This window comes from Acanthisitta chloris, unplaced genomic scaffold (assembly GCF_000695815.1).
Source record: "Acanthisitta chloris isolate BGI_N310 unplaced genomic scaffold, ASM69581v1 scaffold11632, whole genome shotgun sequence".
NCBI classification, from domain to species: Eukaryota; Metazoa; Chordata; class Aves; order Passeriformes; family Acanthisittidae; genus Acanthisitta; species Acanthisitta chloris.
This window is the reverse complement of record NW_008661108.1, coordinates 116693-140523: the sequence shown is the minus strand read 5'-3', so window position 1 is coordinate 140523 and position 23831 is coordinate 116693. Positions and strand designations below refer to the sequence as shown.

General features: G+C 42.6%; 1 protein-coding gene across 1 annotated transcript in view; it reads left to right on the top strand.

Moving 5' to 3' along the window:
• Window positions 1-6018, top strand: part of LOC103797875 (fibronectin type III domain-containing protein 1-like) — an 18727-nt gene extending 12709 nt beyond the window's left edge. The window contains exons 5-8 of the mRNA XM_009070110.1: window positions 917-946; window positions 3128-3289; window positions 4012-4134; window positions 5563-6018. Of these exons, the coding sequence (XP_009068358.1) occupies window positions 917-946; window positions 3128-3289; window positions 4012-4134; window positions 5563-5678 (431 nt within the window). The 3' untranslated portion in view covers window positions 5679-6018. The remainder of the gene's footprint in view (window positions 1-916; window positions 947-3127; window positions 3290-4011; window positions 4135-5562) is intronic.
• Window positions 6019-23831: the final 17813 nt, after the last annotated feature.

Here is a 23831-nt window from a genome sequence, read left to right as displayed (position 1 = left end):
AGAGATTGAAAGTGCTAATTCAGAGTGCTCTTCTAATGCAACTGAAAGGTTTGAGCTGATTGGAATATTCAATAAAGAATGCCATCATAGGATCAAGCAGGTTATTGAAAACATTCAATCATTCCCCAGACAACACATTAAAAAGGACAGAAACTCATTGTTCTCTTTTATCAAACTGTAAAAACTCCCTGGAAGTTTTCTTCCCCATCAGTAGACAAGCACTGTGCTTTCTCTTTGGGTATTTGTGTGCAGTAAGACAGGATAGGAACTGCAATGTAATGAATACAGAGAAGCTAATGCATTAGATCTTGAGATCATGTTGTTTTGTTATCCTTAGTCCTTCCTTATTTATTTAAATAGTATTTCAAGCAAGAAGTCAGTGCTCTTTGCACTGCCCAGGAGGCTCCTCCAAAATTTCAGCAACTATGGCAAAAAAAAGTTAAAATGATACATTTCCCATATTTATGACTAGCACTAAAGAACTGTGCTAAACATGATGGATGTCTGAGACCAAGATTTGCATGCAAGAGGCAGGCTACATTTCCTGTTGGAAGGCAGGCCCACAGGTGTAACTTACACCATTCATTCAGAAGTGTACAGTGAAACCATATTCCTGCTCTGAGGACTTTCTGAGAAGAGGAAATCTATTTAAAAGCTGGCTTTGAACTTTGGTACTAATCTCAATTAAGGTTTTACATGTCAGAAAAAATACACAATCCTGTGGCAAATTTCACCAACTGAGAAAAGAGTGGAATAACAAACACTTGTTAGCTCTGTAAATCAACAATACAATGTAGGTCATATGCTCATGATGTAGCTAAAGGCAGCAACTCTGCAGCTGACTTCTGTATGTTTCATGTTATAAAACAAGGTTTGGAACAAAATACTGATTTTTTTATTTGCCTTATTCTTCTAGACAATCCCCTCCTCATTGTCAGACCACCTGGTAAGTCTTACTCTACCATTTCTTTCATGAAGTGCCTAAAATCTGTGCAAAATGGTTAGAGTGTAGGAGTTAGAAACATTTAAACATGCCAGTTTTAGTTAAAATTTTAAGCAGGAACAGGTAGTGGGGCTAATTCACAAAACATTTCTTGTCTTAGGACCCCTTATTCTGTTTGCTGAACAGAAATCTTACAAAGATATGTTAGAATAAGCACTTGCTTTTGGCTCATCTTTTTGCCTGGTACAACAGGCAAACATTGCTTAGTTTAGTGCTTATTACTAATTTTTAAACTATATGGCTTCTGCTTCTGTCTCTTTCAGTTGTCCGAGCATAGCTTGAACAGTAGGATCAGGTTTTCCTGTCTCTAGTTCTTATGCTCACCGATAAAAATCATCATGCCCTTATAAATGCTAAAATATCCAAGGTTTTGTTACTGTCCCTAGTGACATGCCACAAAGCTGTTGAGCTTACTTTGTCTTTCCAAATTTGCAATAAGCTAGTTCAGCCCCAAATCACAAGATCTGATCACCTGGTGCTGGGACTAAGCTTGCTGACATAACATTGGTGAGGTAACCCCAGGCAGTGTGTGCTCTCAGAAGAGATGCACGAAAACAGATCTCACAGTTATTATGTTCTGTCATCTTTCCTAAGCAGTTAAAATTGTTGGTTCTGGGGCTTTTTGGCTTCACTGTACATGAAAAGTGTGCAGCGACTCCCTTCCTTCTCTGTTTTATTACACTTGTTAGTCTGTTTTTGCTGTCCTCTCAGGTGGATCTGATGATGCACAGGTATTGCAGAGCACACTGCTTCTGGTAGTGTGGGAGGCCTCTGAGAGCAGTGACCTTCCTTTGTCCATTGTCACCTTCAGGATTTTTGCTGTAAATTATTTTGTGGGTGTGTTCAAGGAAAGGAGACTTTTGGAAGGTGATGACTTTTAGTTTCTTCTTAGCTGGACAAAGAGAAAATACTTTGTGTGACTGCGGTAGTAGAGATAAGATAGAGCAAAAAGAGGTGGCAGAGCTCTGGGAACTTGTGGAAACAACGAGCTTCTGAACATCCAATGCATCTCTTACAGGGCATGCTAAGTTTATCCTTCAGGATTTTTGGAGGTGGGCAAAAGTGATGGACAAAAGCAGACTATTCACAACAACAAGACAGCATTCAAGAAAGAGTTTATTGTTTTATTCTAAAGATAAGGCTGTGGCCAAAATCCTGCAATCCCTTCACTGTGTAACTAATTGAGTAAAGACAGTCTGGTTAATGTTTGTATCCATACTGGTGGGGTTTTGAGGATTGCTCATCAGTGATTGCTTCTCACATGCAAGTGTTTGCAGGATTTGATCCATGTGCCTAGTGGGAGGGAGGAAGGATGACTAACAGAAAAAACTTTCAATCTCATTTGTAAACTGCCTTGAAATAGCACAGTAAAACCAAGACTTTGAGCTGTAGCTGGAGACAAAAATACCAATTATCACATTGGATGCTTTTTGTATCATTCTGTATATATTGCTGCAACAGTAATTTCAAAAAACATTGTCTCAGCTAATATAAAGCAAACATTTAGGTAAACCAGTAAGAATATTTAGTCTTTTGCAATACAATTAAGCAGTGTCCTCTTCAGCAGCACTCAGGACAGAGATCCCCAGGAAAGGTCGCGCTTATCTGTTATTGGAAAGTCATCGGTTTTGATGTAATGTGGGAAAAGAAAACAGCAAGAACAGAATTCACATCACAGTCTGTTACTCACCACAGAATTCCTAACATCTGCTCTTCAGTAAAAGGATGAAGTTTTTTACTTAGTCTTAAAATGCAAGTCACCATCAGACCTAAGATCAGGCTATGCTGAGACAAGAAACCATGTAACACTAGGTAGAGAAGAAGTCTTACAAGTGAGACTGTATACTTAAAGCTGTGGGTCAGTACATAAAATCATATTTTTAAATAATTTTAACAGTTGTTATTGTCTACTGCCGAGAAGGGATTGAATCAAGTCCCTCACTTTTTCTTTTCTTTTTTTTTTTTTAATATTTGTTCTTGAAGTAGTATTTCTGGATATGGAAATGTTATGTATTAATCTGCTGCAGCATGTCTTGTAAAACATATTATTAGATATTAACCTCAACAAAACTCAGACTGAATGCTGAAGTCTGTCCTTAATGTGGAATTTATTTTTTCTCCAAGGTGGTGAGCCTATCTGGATCCCATTCACTTTTAAATATGACCCGACCTACTCAGACTGCACTGGCAAGCAGTACGTGAAACGAACTTGGTACCGCAAGTTTGTAGGAGTGGTGCTTTGCAACTCCTTAAGGTACAAGATTTACCTCAGTGATGATCTGAAAGGTAGGCACCAAGATGAATTTCCTGATTTATGATTGCTTGTCACCTCCATCTTCTTTCTTTCTTCATGTCATATGTGAAAGAATTGTGTGACGGCTATGTGGGAGTCCTGCATTCAAGTAGAATTAACAGTAGCTCTTATACAGGTGTATTTGCTGAGAGATAATGAAGAAAATCTTCCATACTGTTGATCTGGGGTAATGGGATTATCTCAATGGCTTTTCAGACTATGCTAATGGGGTGTTTTTATTGTAGTGCCTTGGTATAGTTTCAAGACAGTGTTTGAACATGCAGTAAGAAACAAACAGGGTGGCAGGACCCACCCCATCTGTGGGAAGAGATCCACAGTGTTTAGTTTTCATTTGAGACTGCAGTCAAACTAATGGTATAGACATACAGAGCATTTTTTACTTTGACATGATATACTGAAATGACTGGTCCAGTTGAAATTCTGTCCACCTCTCACCTGTGGTACAGAGCCCATGGACTTGCAAAATGGGGACTACTCCTTACTGAGCTGCTACCCCTTTCTCTTTTCCATAATTTCTCCTTCCATACTGCAAAGGTAACATTCGCTGTCTTTCCAGCCACAGTTTTTCATTGGTAATACTGTGTTTGTCACTGTGACATATCTCCTGCTTTCTTCCACATCTATTTTCCTGATGGTAAAGAGCATCCCAAACAAAAGTATTGCTGAATTGTAACCAATCTGTATCACCCTTCAGACACCTTCTACAGTATTGGGGATAGCTGGGGTAGAGGTGAGGACCACTGCCAGTTTGTGGATTCACACCTGGATGGAAGAACGGGACCTCAGTCATACATTGAAGCCCTGCCCACCATCCAAGGTACGACAATGGGGGAGTGGAGTGTTGGCCAAGTGCCTGTCCTCCCATCTGTAGGATTAAGGGGTAAGGAGCAGAGCATGGTGTCAGATCTCTGAGGAGTCCAGCTGATGCTACTGCATGAGGTGATGTTGTACTTAGGCCTAGGTGAACAGGTTATGACTGCTCCAGAGGACTTGTGGGTGTGGAGAGACAGAGACAGAGAGGGGCATATGATGCAAATATATCACAGAAACAAAATGCAAAAATAGAAAGAAAAAAATTACATAGGTGTATGAAACCTTTCTCTTAATGATAAAACCTGCCTCTGAATTGAGATGCAAAAACTCTTCCACGTGTCACAAAGAACTAGCTGTATCTTTGCAAATATGGCTTTTGGGAATTGTTTCTAACCAGTTCATTCAATACAAAACACAAAGGAGCATGTCTAATAACTTAAGGTCAGTACTTTTTTTCTGACTTGGTAGATACCTCTCTCAGAGTGAAAATTCTTACCTTGAGGGAGTTCCTCTGAGTAAACTGCTCAGCTTACAGAGCCAAGAGGGTGACAGTTTGCTTCACAAAATGAAAACAATCATGAAAGCAATGCAATCTTTTCAATAGGTCTATGGGTTTAAATTGCTCAGTTAGCTGTAATGGTTTCCATGTTAAATTATTTGTTGATATTCTTTTCATGGTGGCGTTACCAGGAAGAAACTGAAATAGTCCCTGATATTTATATATCACTGGGAAGTACTGCATTTCTCAGTTCAAACGAGGGATGATTAATCCAGATGTGTGTTACTAGGTCTAGGAGACAGAGATAGAGAGCACACAAAAATTATATTATTGGCACAAGCCATGAGTGCTTCAGATGTTCCAATGCACGAGCTACGTGGACAAGAATGCTGCACCTCTTCTAATGCTTTAAGCAGTCACATTCTTTCTGCAGATGAAGAAAAAGGGGAAGGAAGGGCTTAACTCAATATTTACTGCATGAAATGATACCTTTTTGTTTTGTGAAAAGCTGATGCTTGCTGATCGTCTCTTGAGTCCTATGAGATAATATGATTTGATGGTATTTTTGCCCCAGAGTCCTTTATATATTTAAACTGACTTAGAAACTTCATAAACACAACTGAAATATACCCACCTTTTGCAGTGAAATGCAGAAGGTTTTTGGCAGACCACAGCATTACACAATAGTTAAAGAGATTTTGAACAGTAAAACCAATCAAAATTACAAGAAATATGGAGAACCAGAGTTAGATCATTCAAGAAAGATCTTGGCCAGATACCTGGGCTAGTCAATACCCTTTTGACACAACTCCCTACTAGACAGCTTCTAAGTTTTCATTTGGGTTGTGGGATTGAATCTCACTGCATCTGCTACTTTTGTTAAATTACCGTGTCTTTGTTCTGGAGTACAAATGGGCGTTTTTCTCCCAACAGGGTATTACCGCCAGTACCGCCAGGAGCCAGTATCATTTGGACGCATTGGATACACAACTCCCTACTACTATGTGGGCTGGTATGAGTGTGGCGTGCCCATCCCAGGGAAATGGTAGCAGTCTGCTTTCCTGTCTTAGGCCAACCATGCTTTTCAAATTATTTCTACCAGAGGACTGTGAACAACTGATTTGGAAAAGAAAAAACAAAAAAAGATAAATGGGGAAAACCAGCTGCTCAAGAAACCCTCGTGAAGCCAAACATGGACATTCTTTACCAGCCTAAATCTATGGTGCTGCTTGATTTCTGCTTGGAAGCAGGGATAAGATATAAGTTGGTGTCCTACCTTCCTCCTCTGTGTCTTTAAGGCACAAAGAGATGGTTGCAATGTGTGCAACCTGTGAAAACTAGAACTGTATTGGCCATGAAAATTTGGAAGCTTCTTATATCTTGCAGGAACGACCTAAGCATGCTGTGCTTGCTTAATGGGATGCTAAACTGTCCTTTGCTGCCCGATGGGGCTCCCCTATGCAATCGTGCCTTGTAACTGGCCATCCACCAAAGGCAATATATTCTCCTGAAGACTTACCCTGTGGGTTCACCCACTGCTGGACTAATCACCAGATCACAGTGTAAATTCACTTTGAAATATATGTATATCTATATCTATATAAATACAGTACTGTACATCTGCAGAAGTACTGCTTAGAGATGCTGATTCTTGTTCACTAGATAAATATGTTTGGAATTTTTATGTAAAAGGTGCTCTTAATTCTTTGAGATATTGCTATGCACAATATATTAACCAAGGAAAGAGTTGTATTCTTCTTGTGAGTACTGTTGATGTAACATTTGAATTACTGATCAAAGACCTGTGTCCCACTTCCTTGGCAGCCTTTGGAATGGATTTTCAATGGGAATCTACCCTTCTATCCATGTTAGAGTGGCACTGTATAATCCAGCAAAAATGCATACACAGCAGTTTATCAGCATCAGTTAAACTTTCTGCCTTTTACTATTTAAACATTTTAGTGCAACTTTTCTTCAATCCATTCTCATCTTATTTTGTATGTTATTTATTCCTTGTCAGTGTCTTTCACGTCACTGTACAGAGGTATAGGATGTGTAACTTGCAAATTAGAAACTGCTTTTAACTTATTTGCCCTCCAAAAAAGAAGCTCAAGCCACCAATACAGGAGTTAACTAGCAGGAAATTCATTTAACTATGATCCGTCCTGGGGACATATTGGGATACAATTCCTTTAAAACACTACCAAAATCTCCTCCACCCAGACCAGAAAGCAAAAGCTGACATGGATGAAAGGTATGATGATTATTTTTTCAGAAGGCATTTGGAAGTTTGCAGTAACAGGATTTTTGGAGTCCTTCTGGGCAACCTAGTATTAATGGTTTATTCCGTAACTTTCATGGTCTTACCATTTAATGGTAACATCTCAACAACCTTTGCTCATGTTAGTAAGACTCATCCATTCTGACAGTCTGGGAGACTAGCAGTCTACCTGGAAGACAGATGTGGTCTCTGGTCCATCTCACTCTTGTTCCAGCTTATATTTAGTGTAGGTCTAACACCTTTTGAGTTGCTTCCTGTAGTTATTTTAAATTGTATGGGGACAAAAAAGGGATTAAAGTGATTAAAAGATCATTTTCTTTTTCATGGTGATTTGGGTTTTAACATTTTGATTGTTCTCACATATTTTTGCTTCAGTACAGTGCCAAATATATGGTCTTGAAGTATAACTTTTTTCCCTAATAAACCTATGATACATGGTTCAATTTCTATTTCCTCCTTTCTGGTCATATGTGTCAAATAATCTGACAAAGTGACAAATGAATAGCTTTCAAAAAGTCTTCCTTGGGAGAGGAGCTTTTTCTAAGGGACTGGAAGCATGTGAATATGTTGTTACCTTTTGAAGGTGGTTAGCAGCTAGCATGGAGTTACCAAGGGCACATCATACCTGACCACCCTGATCATATCATAGAATCATAGAATTGTAGGGGTTGGAATGGACCTTAGAGATCATCTAGTCCAAATCCGCCCTGCCATGGGGTTCTTTGTTGAGACGACTGCCTCTGTGTACAGGAGAGAAAAGTGGGTATCACTGACTTTGGCTTGTGTAAGATGCTTGACATGGTGTCCCATTGTCTGCTTGTAGCAAAATTAGCATGATATGGCTTGGACAGTTGGACTTTAAGGCGGATGTGACATTAAATGCATTGTGAGGCTCAAAGGGTTGTGATAAAAAATAGTGCAAAGTCCAAACAATATCTGCCACCCCCAGGTGCCAGTACTGGGTCCAGTATAGTCCAATGACCTGGATAATAGTATGGAGTACACCATCAGCAAACTTGCTGCTGATACTAAACTGGGGCTGGAGAGTGATTTATGTGCTATAGGGACTTCTACTGGCTGGAGAAATGAGTTGTCAGGAAACTCATGCTGTTCAGCAAAGGGAAGTGAAAAGTCCCATGGAATACCCTCTTGCAGCAATACAGGCTGGGGTGACTATCCAGAGAGCAGCTTTGCAGAAGAGCTGCATTTCACCTTTAGAGACCACAGCTGGATTTTGATTTGTTCATCTGCAGAGATGTGGTTCCTTCATGCTCTGCTGGAAATACCCTTGGGATGGGACAGTCTTATGCAGGGGTGTCATTATGGGTGAAGAGCAGAGACCATTCTATTTTCTGCAGCCTCAGCTGGGGAGGAACTGGTGGGTGCTGGGTCAGGAGTAGAGGGCACTGTGCACTCTTCCCCTCCAGTGCAAATTTTCTCTGAGGCTATACCATCCAGGGCAGAGTCAGCAGCAGGGCACAGCAGGGAAATACATGAAATGCAATGTTATGCAGTCTGTCTGCTTCATTATGAGGTCTGGATAAGTCCTCTCTGCTGTATGAGGTGATCTGATTGACACATTTGCATCCTTTGCCTTATGTGTAGGGTAAACATATTGTTGTGATACATGGTAATTTCTTGAAGAGATGATACTGGTTTTGTTCTTTGTTCATCTAAGAGGTGGTAGAATTACAGTGGCAACTGTGGGTTGTGAATTGCAGAGCCATGTGAGTCAGGAAAGCCATGTCCCATCCAGATCCTCTCTCCAAGGCCCTGGCAGTGTCCTGAAAGATGGGTTGCCCTCCCCTTTCCTTCCCCACTTCCCTGCTGTCCCCATGACACACTGGTCCTGCCGTGCCACCATAGGAGAAGCTTGGAGCAAAACCCTACCTCCACTGAAGTAGCTGTAAGCTTTGTGACTGCCCTGTGTATCAGGGAACATCATATGGCTCAAGATGGTGCTAATGGGAGAGGGTCAGGTCTTTTCCTCTGTCAGCTCTCCTTCCATGCCCCTCTTACTGGCAAGGCCACATCTGCATCTGTGCTTCAAGCCCTTAGTGCCAGCTCAAAGAATGCCATGTCCCTTCAGGGTCCCTGAGAAGTGTTGCACCACCCCTGCCCTTCTTGTCAGAGTGATCCTTGAGGGAACAGGGTGGAGGAGAGGGAGCATCCCCACAGAGAGAAATTCCACACAGCTTGAGCCTGCATTGCCTACAGTCCAAGTCTCTCAGGGATGGAAATATGCCAGGGCTCTGCCTGGTGGGGAATTGTAGAGCTGAAAAAGAAATGGAGAAAAATACAACGGAGGAAGGGGTGGGGAGGAAAAGACAGGCAAAGAAGCAACTCAAAGCATTGTCTGGCCCTGGTCAGTTCCAGATGCTAATCTCTGATCACTGTACCATATATTTGTGAGAATTGGGATTTCTGCCTCGAAGGCAGCAGGAACAATTGCCAACATGTGACAAATGCCAAGGGCTCTTGGGGGTAGCCAAAGCCCAGCATGTGGACCCAGCATGTGAACAGAAGAGCTCTTTGGTGATGAAGGAAGCACTGGGTGTCTCTTAGAAAGATAATAGAAGGCCATCATGGGAGGTAACCCAACTTTCTGAACAATGTGAAATGGTCCTTGTGGTTCCTCCCTACAAGAAACTATGCAGTTTTATGTCCTCAAAACCCATGTCCATTTTTCTCACCAAGCAGATAGATGTTATTCATGTGAAGAGCTGTCTTCCTCTGGCAGAAAAGAATGAGGTAAACACAGACAGGAATGAGGTTAACACCACAGTAGCACAGCTCTGCTTCCTAAGGTGAAACTGGCAACCATGGATGTCTAAAAAGTCCCACTTATGGAGACCTGCCAGCCTGCCTGAGGGTCCTTAGCTGGTAACATTTGAAAACAAAGCCATGCCTTGTACTGCTGCTCCCTTTCTCATCATGCTTCTGTGTCCCATAAAGCAGGAAACATTCCTGCAGGACTTGTGCCACATCACTCTGCCAACTGCACCACAACAGTCAGTGAAAAGTACAACTCTGGTGGGAATGAGAACCCAGAGGAGAACAATGCCAGAATCATAGCTGTGTGTAATAATTATGGTGTCAGCATCGGGAAGTCAAGTGTCAAAGGCAACAGCCTGGGAGTCAGGTCCTCAGGTGCCAACAGTTGTCATAACTCCTCAGTGCCAGTTGTGTTGGTCCTCAGTGTCACCCAGCTCCAAACATGACCTGACCATCCGAAGAGCTGAAGGAACCTCCACATGGTACATGCCAAAGAAACACAAACTTGGAGCAATGAAACTCGGCCACAGACAGAGTCGCATTAGCTCGGACACAGCCAGTGGGCTCAGAAATGTACTTCTGCTCTCTTCAGCACAGCTAAGCCTTCAATGGAGTACCATTTGCCCTCCTGTATAAGGCAAACTGGAGTGGATCAACAAGAGCGTGACCATAATGGTTAGGGTACTGGTGCACAGGACGTACAAGGAAAAGCCAAGCACTGGGTTTGTTCAGCCTGGGGGAGGGAAGGCTTGGCTGACAGTTACGGATCTAGTTGATATCTTCAGCAGCCTAATGGGATTGTAAAGAAGATGGACTCACACTTTTCTGACAGATACACACAGTGAAAGGATGAAGGGCAATGAACACAGACTGCAACATGAGAAATTCTAAGGAAGTATTAAGAAAATGTTTATATCAGTGGGCTGAACAAGCACAAGGACAGCAGCCTGGAGAGGCAGGGAAAGCTCCATCCCTGAGCGTGCTCATAACTGGCCTGGAGAGGGCCTTGAGTGACCTGATCTAGCTTTGATGTTGGCCTTGCTTTGAGCAGTGTGTTGAACCTGACTTCCAAATTTCCCTCCAGCCTGAAGAAGTGTACAGTCTATGAATGATACCAACCACTGCATTATGCAGCCAGACAAAACCAGAACCAAAATTTCATGGAACAAAAGTGCAGTCTCCAGAAATTTTCCACAGTGGATTTATTTATTGGACAAAAATAGTCATAGATTCACAGAATGGCTTGGGTGGGAAGGGACCACTGAAGATTATCTAGTCCAATCTTTTCTGCTGCAAGCAAGATCAGCTATAGCAAGACTATGTTCTCTTGATTTGTAAATATCTCTCAAGATGGAAACTCCTAATTTTCTCTCTGCAACCTGGGTCAGTGTTTAACCACCATTCCACCATAAAAAAATATTTTTCTTTTGTTTAAATGGGTTTTCCTGTATTTGAGCTTGTGCCTATTGGCTTCTGTCTGTCACTGGACACCGCTGAGAAGAGCCTGGTTCCATCTTTGTTACTCCCTGCATCAAGTATATGGTCCCACTAAGCTTTCTCTTCTCCAGGCTGAAAAGTCCCAGCTCTCTCAGCCTTTCCTTATATCAGAAGTGCTCCAGTTCCTACATCACCTTCATGCTCCTTCATTGGACTCTCTCCATTTGTGAGGAAGTGAGGGAGGCTGTGAGAGCAAGAGAGGGAAGTAGTGTGGTCTCCTAGACTCCCATGAAGAATTTCTTACCTTGGTTCCTTAATGTGAGTAGTTCCTGCACGTGTGTTCCAGATGTGAGTTGTGGAAGCTCTCAACTGAGCCTGAGGATCAGGGCACATATGAGCATGGGTGATACCCTCACGGTTATGCAGAAAGCCTCTAGATGGCAGGAGATACTGTTTGGCCAGGCCTTGTGTCAAGTCCCAGCTGCAGGGGACGAGTGGCAGGAGTGGAGGTGACATGTACATTCATCATTTCACACACACTGTGAGAAAATTGTTTTAATGACGGGACAGTTTTGGTTCAGGAGCAGCAAAGTCCATTCTCAGGTCTTAGAGAGAATCTCTAGGAAGGAGTCCATCCCTCATAAAGCAAAACTAGCAATCTGTTCTGTCTAAAGCTTTGGAAGGTTATAAGTTGTGGCTGCGTTTCTCAGGAGATACTTTTCCTAAAATTGCAGGCACTGTGATTTTTCCCAGAGTACTGTGGGCAATAAGAACCATTTAATCTTGCAGAAGGAGTAAAAGCATTACAGACTATTTCCAGGAGACTTTCAAACTTTTCTTGAATGTAATAGCAATAATGTTTCTGTCCACCTAATTGCTTTTTACACCTCATCCTTCTGAAGGTCTTTGTTCTGTGAGCTGCAGGTCCTCTTCATCATTAAAAATATGGGCTGCATTTATTTAAACTGCTAAAAAGTCCCCATAACTTTGCCATCATTAACCTCTCTTTTCCCCTTTCATTGACCTTTGGTAACTGGAGATTCTTTCTTGGAGCTGAGTGAAGCACCAGCTATGTCTTGAAAGTATGATGTAAGATATGTGCAAAATATTTAATAATGTATCACTCAGAGGTTGCTGTTCCTCCCTGACATCCATCCGCATGATCTGTACTGTCCCACTCAGTCTTCTAGCAGATGTTTAACCTGCCTTGCCCACAGATTTCTCCCCTGCATAAACATAGCAGATGTTAATGCCATAACTTTTTAAGTCCTGCCAAAACACCCAGCATTTCTCCCTTCACTCTGGTCAGTAGTATGATGACAGAATGGAATGGAGGCAATAAAAGACAGGAGAGGACCTGTGATCAAATCTTCTCCACTCCTCCAGATCACACAGCCTCAGTCTTCATGCTGGTCCCTGTCCTGCCTGGCCCCGGGCTGCAAAACATCTCCTCTGTGAGCCCATCTTGTGCTGCCTGTGGGTGTCCCTACTGAGCAGGAGTGCTGGCATTGCACTGCTTGCTTGTGGCAGGCTCATGAGCTGGACTCAGTCACAAGAGAGTCACCTCCTTCCAGACTACACTGGGCGATGAGGATCATTTTGGCCAGCCTTGGAAATTCAATATTCATAAATCAGCTGTGCAGAGGAGAGATGGGGCTGCTCAGAATGGCTGTTCAGAGTGTTCTGGCTGTGCTGCTTTTTTTTGTTGGGACAGCCTTGGGAAAGGCAGAGGCCATCTGCAGAGCCATCATCCCACCAGACATCCTTGGGCAGGTACTGCTGGTTCCATCCTGCAGGGAAGGGCAGAGTGAGAGCCCAAACCTGTGTGACATGGTTACCCATACAGACAGAACTGCCTAAAGCAAGAGCATACAGAGCAGGGGCTGGCCAGAGCAGACACACTTTTTGTATTCTCTACTGAAATACCAGAGTATGTAAATACAAGCCAGCTGAGGCCTTGTTTAGTTTATGCTGCTAATCAGCAGTGAATAAACAAGAGAAAACAGTTCCAATCTGTGAGTATGTTACCGTTTCCTCTCCCAGAATGTGAGAAAAAACAAGACCTACCAAATGAATATTATTGTCAACACCAGCTTTAGGCAGCATAACCTAAACAAAGCAAAGAAGTCACTAACCAGAATGAGGACTCATTTCAAGTAGCAATATGGGTTATTATTACCTCTACTGTTCATTTTTTGGTACTATCCTGCTCTGAATGTTTACCTGTCAAAACTGCACAGGTAGGTTTCTCCACTGTACTGTGTTAGCCTGGGCTCTTGCACAGAGCATCCCCAGCCATGCTGCAGTCCCTTTGCTCTCCTGCCAAGTAGTCTCCTAGTCTTCAGTCTGCAAAGGCTCAAAACTCATCTTGCCTACAAACATGGCATAACTTTCAATGAGATAGGGAATCTTTCTCTGATGGGGAGGCTGGTGATTCACAGCGTTACTGTTTGCTTTTGGCACAGAAATGGTCTAGGTTAGGGCAGAGCTGACCAGTCATTTCCTGGTTACATTTACTCCTGCTGCAGCTCTTATTTTGCATTTTAAAGTTATATTTTGCTGAATTTTCAGCTCCCCTACTAGAAATATATTTAAGATCTTTTTTTTCTACAAAGAAAACTCTGCTTTGGTTTCTTCCTTTTGCAATTTTCTTTTGAAAATTATTCTGGAATCATGTGTGCTGAGAAATCTGCTTGGACTGTTTTTCCTTAAAAGCTCAAAGGTTCAGAAACAAGAAAAGAACATGTTGCTCAGAATAACTGAAATGCCATTTATTCATACAGTTAGTGAATTCTTGTGTATATTATGGAGTATACTATGATATTGTATACATCAATCAAGATACCACATTACATATGAGTAACCTGTACTGGAAACAGGATTGCTTCAAAGAGTCATCATAGAAGATATAGAGACAAAAAGCTTTATAAGGATGATTTGAGTTGCATCTGAAGAGAAAAATGTATAGCACTGAAGGATATAACAGGTGAACAATACATGGTCCTATATAGCAAATTCTTAGTGAATTTTAGCAATATGCTAATGTTTCTAACAGATGGATTAAGCAGGTATTAGAAGAGTTATGATGCTTATTATCCTCGTCTTAGCATTGCTTTATGCAATTACACAAATGTAAAAGGGACCTCTTGGAACACCCACTGACTCCTGATGCTTCACAGGACTGGGCTCTGATACCTTAGGGATCTCTCACCATGGGTCAAAATCTGGCAGTGGATTTTTCCAAGCTTCACTGCTCCAGGGAAACTTGTGCATTGTTTGGGAAGCCCAGTTGCAGGAAAAGCCCCTCAGTATGGGGCCTTGTTTTCAATCTTGCATCTTTTCCACCAGCTTTTGTTTCTGAGGTTGTCACTGAGCCTGAAAAAACTTTGTTGAAAGGGCACTTTGATACAGTGTCTACATGTTTCACACACATGGGTCTGTAGCCCTTTTTCAGGGCCTCGACTAACAGCTGGAATTACAAGTTCCTCCATCATTTGGGTACCCAGACTGTGGGTTAGCCTACTGCCTGAAGGCTTCAGACCAGCTGATTAATCTCCACCACCTTCCCTAGATTGCAGTAGAAAACCTTTTCACTTTTTGAAAATGCAAAATCTGCCTTCTGAGAGCTGAGGTTTCTTATTAAAAAAAGGCATTAATTAGCAGTAGTTAGTTGCCTTGGTACTGAACTGGGGACAAGTTATGGTTTCACTTCAGTTGTCAGCCTATGAAGGAAAACGTTTAGCAATGTTGAATTTGAATTGGTATATAAAGTTGCACAACTAACTGTTTATGGATGCAATAAACTAAACACTTATGTTTGGGCTCACATTGCAGTTTCTGCCCCTATGTGCTGGCAGGAGGGCAGAGCAGCTGTGACCACATACTTCTCATGGTGTGTCAGCAGAGATGTCTCTGTTGTGCTTCACCTAGAGGCTCATTACTTTAAGGCTGGAAGTGACTACAGAGAAATTAATATTTTAGAAAGAGTGAACAGTGCCATGTAAGGGCCTGTTTGCCATTTCCCCCATTCCTGACTGATTCTAGGCATCTGTCCTACTTGCACAGCAAATGTGGCTTTCTTTACATGCATATTATTGCTGTGTTTCCCTATTTTATGAGAAATGTTTATTTGTCTAATGTTATGTTGCTTTGTGTTTTATGATGCTGAACTGGGAAATGGTTCTCCTTCAATCTGAGTAGAAGTAATGGGAAATAACACATGTCAGAACATGCAGACTTGGTTTCACAAAGACGGTCAAACCTCAGATGAATTGCAGTTCTAACACTTATGTAGGAAACAGGAATATTAATATCTGGAATACCCACAGAGGAGCCAACAGAGCAGTGCCAGGTTTACACTTGGCTCCCTTGATGTGTGGATGGTCCAGTTGTTGGCTGTGTTGACATGGACAGCTCTTGAATTCTAGAAAGCATCTGAATATTGCCTTGCTTGCTTAGACTTGTCTTACAGAGCTTTCAGCTTGTTGTATAGAGCTTAAATAGGCCACATTCAGACACATGTATTTGCTTATCCAGTTTGTCCCTATGAAACCAGCAGAAGCTATCCAGCTGTTGAGGGGCTGAGAGCCAGCTATAGAAGAGACTTTACTGTTTCTGAAAAGTCAGTCAGTCACTCACATGCTCTTTGCAATGTTGTGCGATGAATACTTCATATAAACTAGCTACAGGGGGAACTCCATACAATAAATGTTGGCACTATTACCAACATTTGATATTTTTCTGTTGCACATGGTCTTTAAAACAAACTGTACTGTGCTTCCAGAGTTTCTGAGTAAACATGCTCAGACTGTAAGTAACTATAACCTAGAGCTGCAGGAAAAGGAGCAGGGTAGAAGCTATTTCTCATCTTCCAGAAAATAAAAGGAGCAAAAAAACAAGAAGGGGAATGTGGCTGTTAAAAGAGATTTTTTTCAGATGTGCCATCAACAGAGAAGGAGGGATGTGAGCTAGGACAGTGCTGGGATTGTGTCACAGAGAGATGTGAGAATAACCTGAGACCAATGGGCTTTGTATTACTGTAATTTTTTCTGTGCTCCTGGCACAAGGTAAAAGATCTGCCAAATGCCAAGACCTTCAACAAAACTTTGCTTTCAGGACCCAGAGTGTTTCTTTCTAAGCTGGTAGCGTTAATGGCAGTAGGAGAGATGGAGGCATATGGGTATGGGTAAGGCATTTTGCCATATGAGAATTGGTTGAAAACAAGGAGATTGGAGTGTCGTTCAATGGCCAATAAAAATGAGAGAGGCACATAGCAGACTGCACCTATCCCAGGAGAGATCTGGAGTTGAGAAGAACCTAGCACAGTCCAAGGACAGGATGGTTAAAGATCTCTTGTCCTTCTCTTGAGGTTGGTGTGAAAAAAATGTAGCAGAAAACTTGACATCCAGTGTGTGAGATGTATGTGGGAGGAAGAAGAGTTAATTGCTGAGTGGGAGGGAGGTAGAACTTCACACTAAGAGGTTTTACTTATTTTATGGGGTCTTCTCTGGGCTGTAAAGCTTTTATGGGTCTCTGAGGAATCATCTGAACTGGCTAAAAGTTCTGCTGAGCTGGAAAGAGGACAAAAGTGCAATGAGCTGGAGATAAGAAAAAATACTTAACCCAATTTATATTTACCTTTTTTGTAATCCACACATTATTAGTATGCCAATAATGGCTCTTTTTGCCCCCATCCCCCACTAATAAAGCTGTTAAAACACTGATGTGTCAGAATATTTGTTTTCTAAAGAACACTGCAAAAGTCCTTGATGTCTTAAACTGAAATAAATTGTAACATTCCTAAGCCTTGCCATTTCCAGAATGTTAGGGACAGGGACAAAAATCCCTCAAGAAATGAAAACTCATCAGCTTGGTTTGGGGTTTCAGTGGTTTCACTGTTCAGTCTGTGCTGAGAAGGCATTCCAAAATACACAGCTCCTGCTAATGCCACTGCCAGAATACTGCTCTCTCACCCGTGTTTTAAACAGTCCTCTCAAATATATGAAGTGGGAGAAAGGGCCAAGAATGGAAAGTGCAAAGACCTAACAGAGCCAGAACATTCTGAGGTGGGTACCTACAAGTTACAGCCAGACCATGGCTGGCCAGGATGAGTTCGTGTCTGCTCTGTACTGCCAGTACAACACAGAGCAGCATGGAGAACTCTAACCCCATGCTTTTTAAGCCAAATCTCTTTGTGACTGAGACACTCTATTTCAGGTCCAGGTCTCTCCTGCCTCCTGGAAGTCACAGGTAAGTTTCCTAAAGTAAGCAGTTTCTACAACTGCAGTTCATTTTTCACTCTATAAATACAATGCTGAAACTAGAATGCCATTGAAACATGGACCCACATTATATACTCTGTTTGGCACTTCAAGGTACTATAACAAGCCCTTTAGAACTTTGTAGAGTGCAGCAACCATCAACAAAGCCCCAGCACCCCTATCTCTATTAAGTCTCACTATGAATCCACTGTTTACCAAAGACATGGTCAGCATTTTCTGACAAGGAAATGCTGAGCAGGGGTGAGGAACATGTTCCTTGCTGAGACCCAAGTAGACCCAAGCACTCTGGCAGGCCAGGTCCCTTAATGATGTCCAGTAATGTAGTAACATGAGCACAGAGGAAGTCAGATGGTTGGGGACCATAAGAATGATGTCGTGGGTCATAGCTGTTCCCTGGCCAACATGGTCACCTATACCCTCCTTCACAGATTAGACCAGAAGATTCTGCTGTAGTTGCTCCCTAGTGATCAATACTACCCCTGCTGCCCAGCATCCTATGGACCAGGCTAATTTTAAGAGCTTAATCTATAAAGTATTTTCTGCTAAGTAATTACATTGAAAGAAATTTGTTAACAGAACAAACCTTTATTTATGTTGTAAATATTTGCTGTCCCAAAGCTTGTGCTACTCTGCACTGTGTGAGAAAACTGCTCCCATGGGAGAGCAAGTATGTACCATGCAGGTGTCAGATGAGAAATAATCTGCAAAAGGAGCAACAAAACCAGTGGTGTATGTGATGTAAGTATGTGCCATATGTCAACTATGGACATGTGATCAGATACAAATGGCTCATGGTACCTTACTTTTCCCTTCCACTGAAGCTTAAGTGGAGTTGCACAGACACGAAATTGGTGTAGACACAGAGCTGGACAGTGTTTGCTTATTTACCCAGCTCATTAGAGGAACAGTGGAAGCAACTGGCTTTTCATAATCATTAATTAGTTGTCCAGCCTAATTCAGAACACCCCCCCAAACAACAGTAACAACAAAAGCAGTGTTAATGAAGGTTTTGCTGCTGTACCTGAGATAGGCATTGCCTCTCTGTACAGGCACTGCAGAGACATGGAGTGAAGGATTCCACCTGTACCAAAGTTTTTAGCAATATGTCTGTCTGTCAGCATGTTGGTTGATTTGTCAGTCCACTGATGGAATGCACTCTGTCCTCAACCTGCTTTGGACTGCACAGCACTGTTTGCCTCCCAGACTGTCCTCAGAGTGAGCAAGCTTCTCCTGATATCCAAAATGAACCACTTCTATTTCAGCTAATGTCTATCACTTCTTGTTCTTCCACTCTGCACCACTGTGAAGAACTTGGCTTCATCCCTGATGGAGAGTGCCTCTCCATAGGTACCAGGGGCTGTCAGGTCTCACTGAAACTGTCTTTTCTGCAGGCTGAACAAACCCAGCTCCCTTAGTCTCTCCTCACAAGGCAAGTGCTTCAGCCCTGACAATAGTGGTGGCCCTCTGCTGAAATTTGTCCAGTTTATTGATGTGTTCCTAGTAATGGGACACTTAAAAATTTACACAGTATTCTGCATGTGGTCTATTAAGTGCTGAGTAGAAGGAGCAGTCATTTCCCTTGGTCTGCTGACTGTGCTCCTGCTCATGCAGCCCAGGGAGCCGCTGGCCTTCTCTGCTGCCCTTGGACAGAAAGGGCAAGAGACAAGTCCTGATCTTGCTCATGCTTGAATTATTCACTACGTTTATCATGGTGCACCTGAGAGCAGAATTTGGACCAGAATAAATAGTTTTCAGCCTCAGTACTTGAGTTTTGTGTCCCACCATGATCTGAGGAGGAGAGCAAAGGCAGATGCAGGAACCAACTTTAAAAAATAGCTAAAATACATTGAACCACAAAACCCAATGAATTTTTAAACTGCTAACTACTAAAACTTTAAGGAATGAAAGAAGAAGGAGCTGCTGTTTATCTAATCCATACAGCTAAATCCAACCCCCAGTCACACACTAAGACCCTGCTGGGCAGACACGTCCTCCCCTTTAGCACAAGACCAAGGTCCATGGTGCTGTTAGCCTGAATCTTTAATTGCCCATCCATTTCCCTGCACCCATGTGACTGATGCACAAAACACTAGCCATGAGTTTTCTGGGACTTAAGGGACCTGCAGCACCACTGCTTTCAGTTTCCTTGGAATCTCTGCCTCATGGGGCCCCCATGCTCCCTTGCAAGTGGGTCAGATGCTGAGCCTCATGACTGTAGAGAGCCCTGCTTATACTGGAACTGTATCCACTATTGCAAGAGATGAAACTGATACAGAAATTAAGAGATGCAGTGAAATGCTGGCTTTATTAAGTCAGGGAGAGCCAAAGGAAAATGTTTGTATTCCATCATCCAGCTGAGCTGCCTGTTTAGATCTGTGATTCCTTCTTCACATAATTTGCACTTATGGTCATGATGCTGCCTGTGAAACACTTGCACAGGCTCAAGGTCCACAGCATCCTGGAGGCCTGGGATGCCTGGTGCCACCAGCCAGCAGGACACTGACAGTGGCATTACTGTGATCAGGGGCCTGGAGCAGTAACATGCTGCACTTCAGAAAACAAGAAGATTCAAATGACAAATCCACTGAAGTGTTAACTGGAGCAGACCTGGAAAGGTTGGCCATTTCTGGTAATGTATCATATTCTTTCCATCTACAACAAGCATTTATTGCCATTTCAACAAAGTTTGGTTAATTTCATTTCCAGTGGTTTTTTTTTCCCCATGATGCTCTTTGGGGGTCTGACTAATAGTAGAAATGCCTCAATTCTTTCCACTTTCTTACTGCTTGTATTTGCAGCCAAACACTGTTGATCTAAAAGGTTTACACCGTATAACAAGCATCCAAATCTCTGCACTGGACTCCTAACCATTAGGATTTTGCTGATTATTGGTAAAAATATCCTTTTTGGGAACCCATTTCTGCAAACATGTGTATGAGTAACTTCCACAGATTTATTGACTCATGAGCATTTGCAGGATCATATCATGAAACATTTGTATTCAAGAACTCTTCCACTTAAATGCAGTAGTTATATCTTCATGGATCCAAGAAAAGGTTTTGTGTCATTCAGGATGAGTATTCTGAATTATTGTCAGGGATAAGACAAGCACATAGGAGGTACTGACTCAATTTAGAAGAGAGATTAGAAAGAGAGATGAGCTTAGCCAGCCCTTAGCCTTAAAGTATGCTGTTTATATGCTGCAACTCACACAAAATCATCATGTGACACTGTACTTCTCACACCAAAGACAGTTGTATTGATTAAGTGGGTTTTTAAACAGCAAATGTAAAGTTCTCTTCATTTCCATTCTTGAGTTGGATCATTTTGCTCACACAGTGTTTCCCCTGGGATTGCAAAAGCTGGTCTCAAGAAATAGAATACCTCTGGTACATTTCTGCTACCTTGTTTTCAGAAGTTAGAAGGCAAACAGAACATGAAGCACTGCAAGAATGGTGCTCAAAGGTGGCAAATTTGTCCCTAAGACCTGACAGTGCTGCATCTGGGCAGAACTGTATTCTTGCAGAACAGCTCTGTGTTCCACTGATTTGACTGCATCTGTCACTCTTGTATGGCTAGAGACGGGTCAGTGATCACAGACAGGAGAGGGTTTCAGTGCTTTCCCTCTTCACTGCCTGCTCCTCCAAGCAGAAGTAGTCATATAAATTACAATTAAAATGAGCCTGAACTACTGACTTCCTTCAAGCTCAGTCCACCGATTAAGCGATTTATGTTTTTACAGGCTGGATGAACTGCATGCAGCCTGGCAGGTGTTACTCACATCCCAACAGGTAGCTGAGCTGTTGTATTTTAGCCCAGCATGTTAGATTAGGGAGAGGTGACTGGAAAGGAGCTTTCTCCCTCTCCCTTTCTTAACAATGCCAGCTTAGTGTTTAATTGTTAACAGCTTCCTACACGCTCATTTCTGTACTCCCAGGTGCTCTGAATGGGTTGGAGCAGCATAGTTTGCTGTGGCTCGAAGGAAAAATAGTTGGAGCTTCCTACAATAGCAGCCAAGTCCAGCCTGGCAGGCTCATCTCCCTTCTGGTGCTATACCAGCACTTTCTCCAAACAGCATTGCTGTAGCTGGGAGCACTGTGGTTCTCTCTGCTGTACTGGAGGCAAAGGGAGAAGCTATTCTGCTGCCCCTGCATTACAGCTACCTGGGGCTGTGCTGACACCAGCATGTGGTTGCAGCAGGAACGTGTTTTTGAAGTATCTGCCTTCCCCATGCACAACCTGCAAAGATTTGTACTGCAGACTGGCCTCAGGAATCTCAAACTGGGCTCCTGAGAGGCGAAACCTAGGTGAGAGTGGTCCCTGGGAGTGTTTGTAGCATGTGCCACCTCCTCATGGGCACCTGAACCAGGCTGGAGCTGAGCTCAAGAAACCCCACAGTGCTGAGGGCTGTGAGGTAGGTCCTCAGCACTGACCCACTCCACAGACCTATTCCAACTGTGCTACACTGCTTGTTGGTGCAGATAAAACCACAGCCTCCTCCAAAATCCACCTTGGTTATTAAGCGCAGAGTTTTGAAAATACCTAAACATTCCTTGGAGCAATTTCATCCAGCAACAGGAAGGCTAGGAAAGAATAACTTAAAAATAATCCTACACACAGAGAGTGAAGCTAGGAAATCTGGTTTGGATAAAGACAGCACAACCCTCAACTTTCACCGAGTTTCAAGCTGCACTTTCATGTAGTTGAGAGAAAAGTCTTCAACTTGCCCTCCTCCAGCCTCCTCCAGAACCACTTCCATTCCCAACAGCCTCCTGCATCTTTTCATTGCTCAAATCCCTCTCTAGCATCCCTATGCAAGTGCATCATTTGAGGATATTTCTGCCCCAATTTAAGATCTCAGAACAACTTGTCTGAATTTTCTCTGTGGTACCTGATCTGCTCCAGCTAAGGATCATATGCTGGAGAACTAAAGTCCATGGAAATACTCTGACCACAAAAATTAGGGATAAATTCTTGCCCTTACTGAAGTTCATAGGAGACTTTCCATCATTTTTGTCCAGATGAGGTTTCATCCCAGGGTACTGTTTTCCTTCACCATCACTGTGAGGGATGAATGTGCAGTCACAAAGTTTTTAGTAGACTTCAAAACTGATATGGGAAAGAAATGCATGCTAATCAGTGTTATAGATATCTGTCAATCTGACATTTATTTTAGAACAAATAGCACCATTTTCCTCTGTTCTCTCCACCCTAAATGGTTAAAACATTGCATTGGAAAGAAGTCAATACTTCCAAAGGATTTTTTCACACAAACATGAAGAACCTCTCAATGGTCACCTGATGTGGTGGTGGTGGTCATGGCATTCTCCTAGACAGGGGCCTCCAGCACCTGCAGCACAGCTGCTGAAACCTGCCCACCTGGGTGAATTTCCCATACAGTCAAAGAAGAGAAATTGACAGGTTTTGTGGAAAGACTCAACTCATCCTGAAGTGGGGAGGGATGTAGCTCTAGGCAAACACCTGAGTGGTGGTGCCTGCATGCTTTCTAGAGGTGGGACTTAGTTGCCTAAACACAGGCTGCTCCCTGAGATGCAACAGTGTATCTTGTGTGGTCCCTAGACATGACTGTGGAAAGCTGTGGGTCACCCACAGGTCTGGTGTTGTACCTGCCAGCCCCGTGAGGTGCCTATCCTTAGACACCTATATTTAGGCAAGGGAATGAAGGTGAACTGCATGGGGTCTGAGAAGCCAAAGTTCTTCCTGGCAGCACCACTAACACACTGGCAGCATCGCTGGGAATTTTGAAACCTGCACTATAGTAGGAGCAAAGTATTTGCCACGGCTTTATCATGTTTAAGATATCAGATGCACAGTGAGAATAAAGGCAGGGTAAGTAAACCTGTACTTATTCATAGCCTGATATGTGAGTGAAACCCAGAGATATCCCACCCATCTCAGGCTGTTGCTTTCACAGGGTCAGAGAGAGGGCACCACCAATACCTTAGAAATCCCCACTTGTCAGAGGATAGCTTTTGAAATAGAGATGTCTTAAAAATAATGCCAAGGACAACAAACACATTAAGGCTGAAGGACAAATTGCAGCATGACTGCAGACACATGCTTTCTCTTTTACTTCAGAATCCAAATGCCATAAGGTTTGCTACCAGTTTCAGGCTTCAATTATTTGATTATTTATCTTGACTGGGGAGGAATGATGAAAAACAAGAAATTAGTAATAATGTTCTGCATCTGTTTGGCAATCATTTTCACCTCCTTGCTCTAAGCATGTTCAGCAGTTCTACATCTCTGCTGATCTGAGAATATCTAGTGAGCAGTAAGGGTGAAATATATAGGCTTCTAAAAAACTACATTGAAATTGCAATGAGGAAAACAGAGAGAGAGAACTTCAAAGTTCTAACTCTTGTATGGCCTGGCATGTTCCTCTTTGTTTATTATCTGTACTGTAT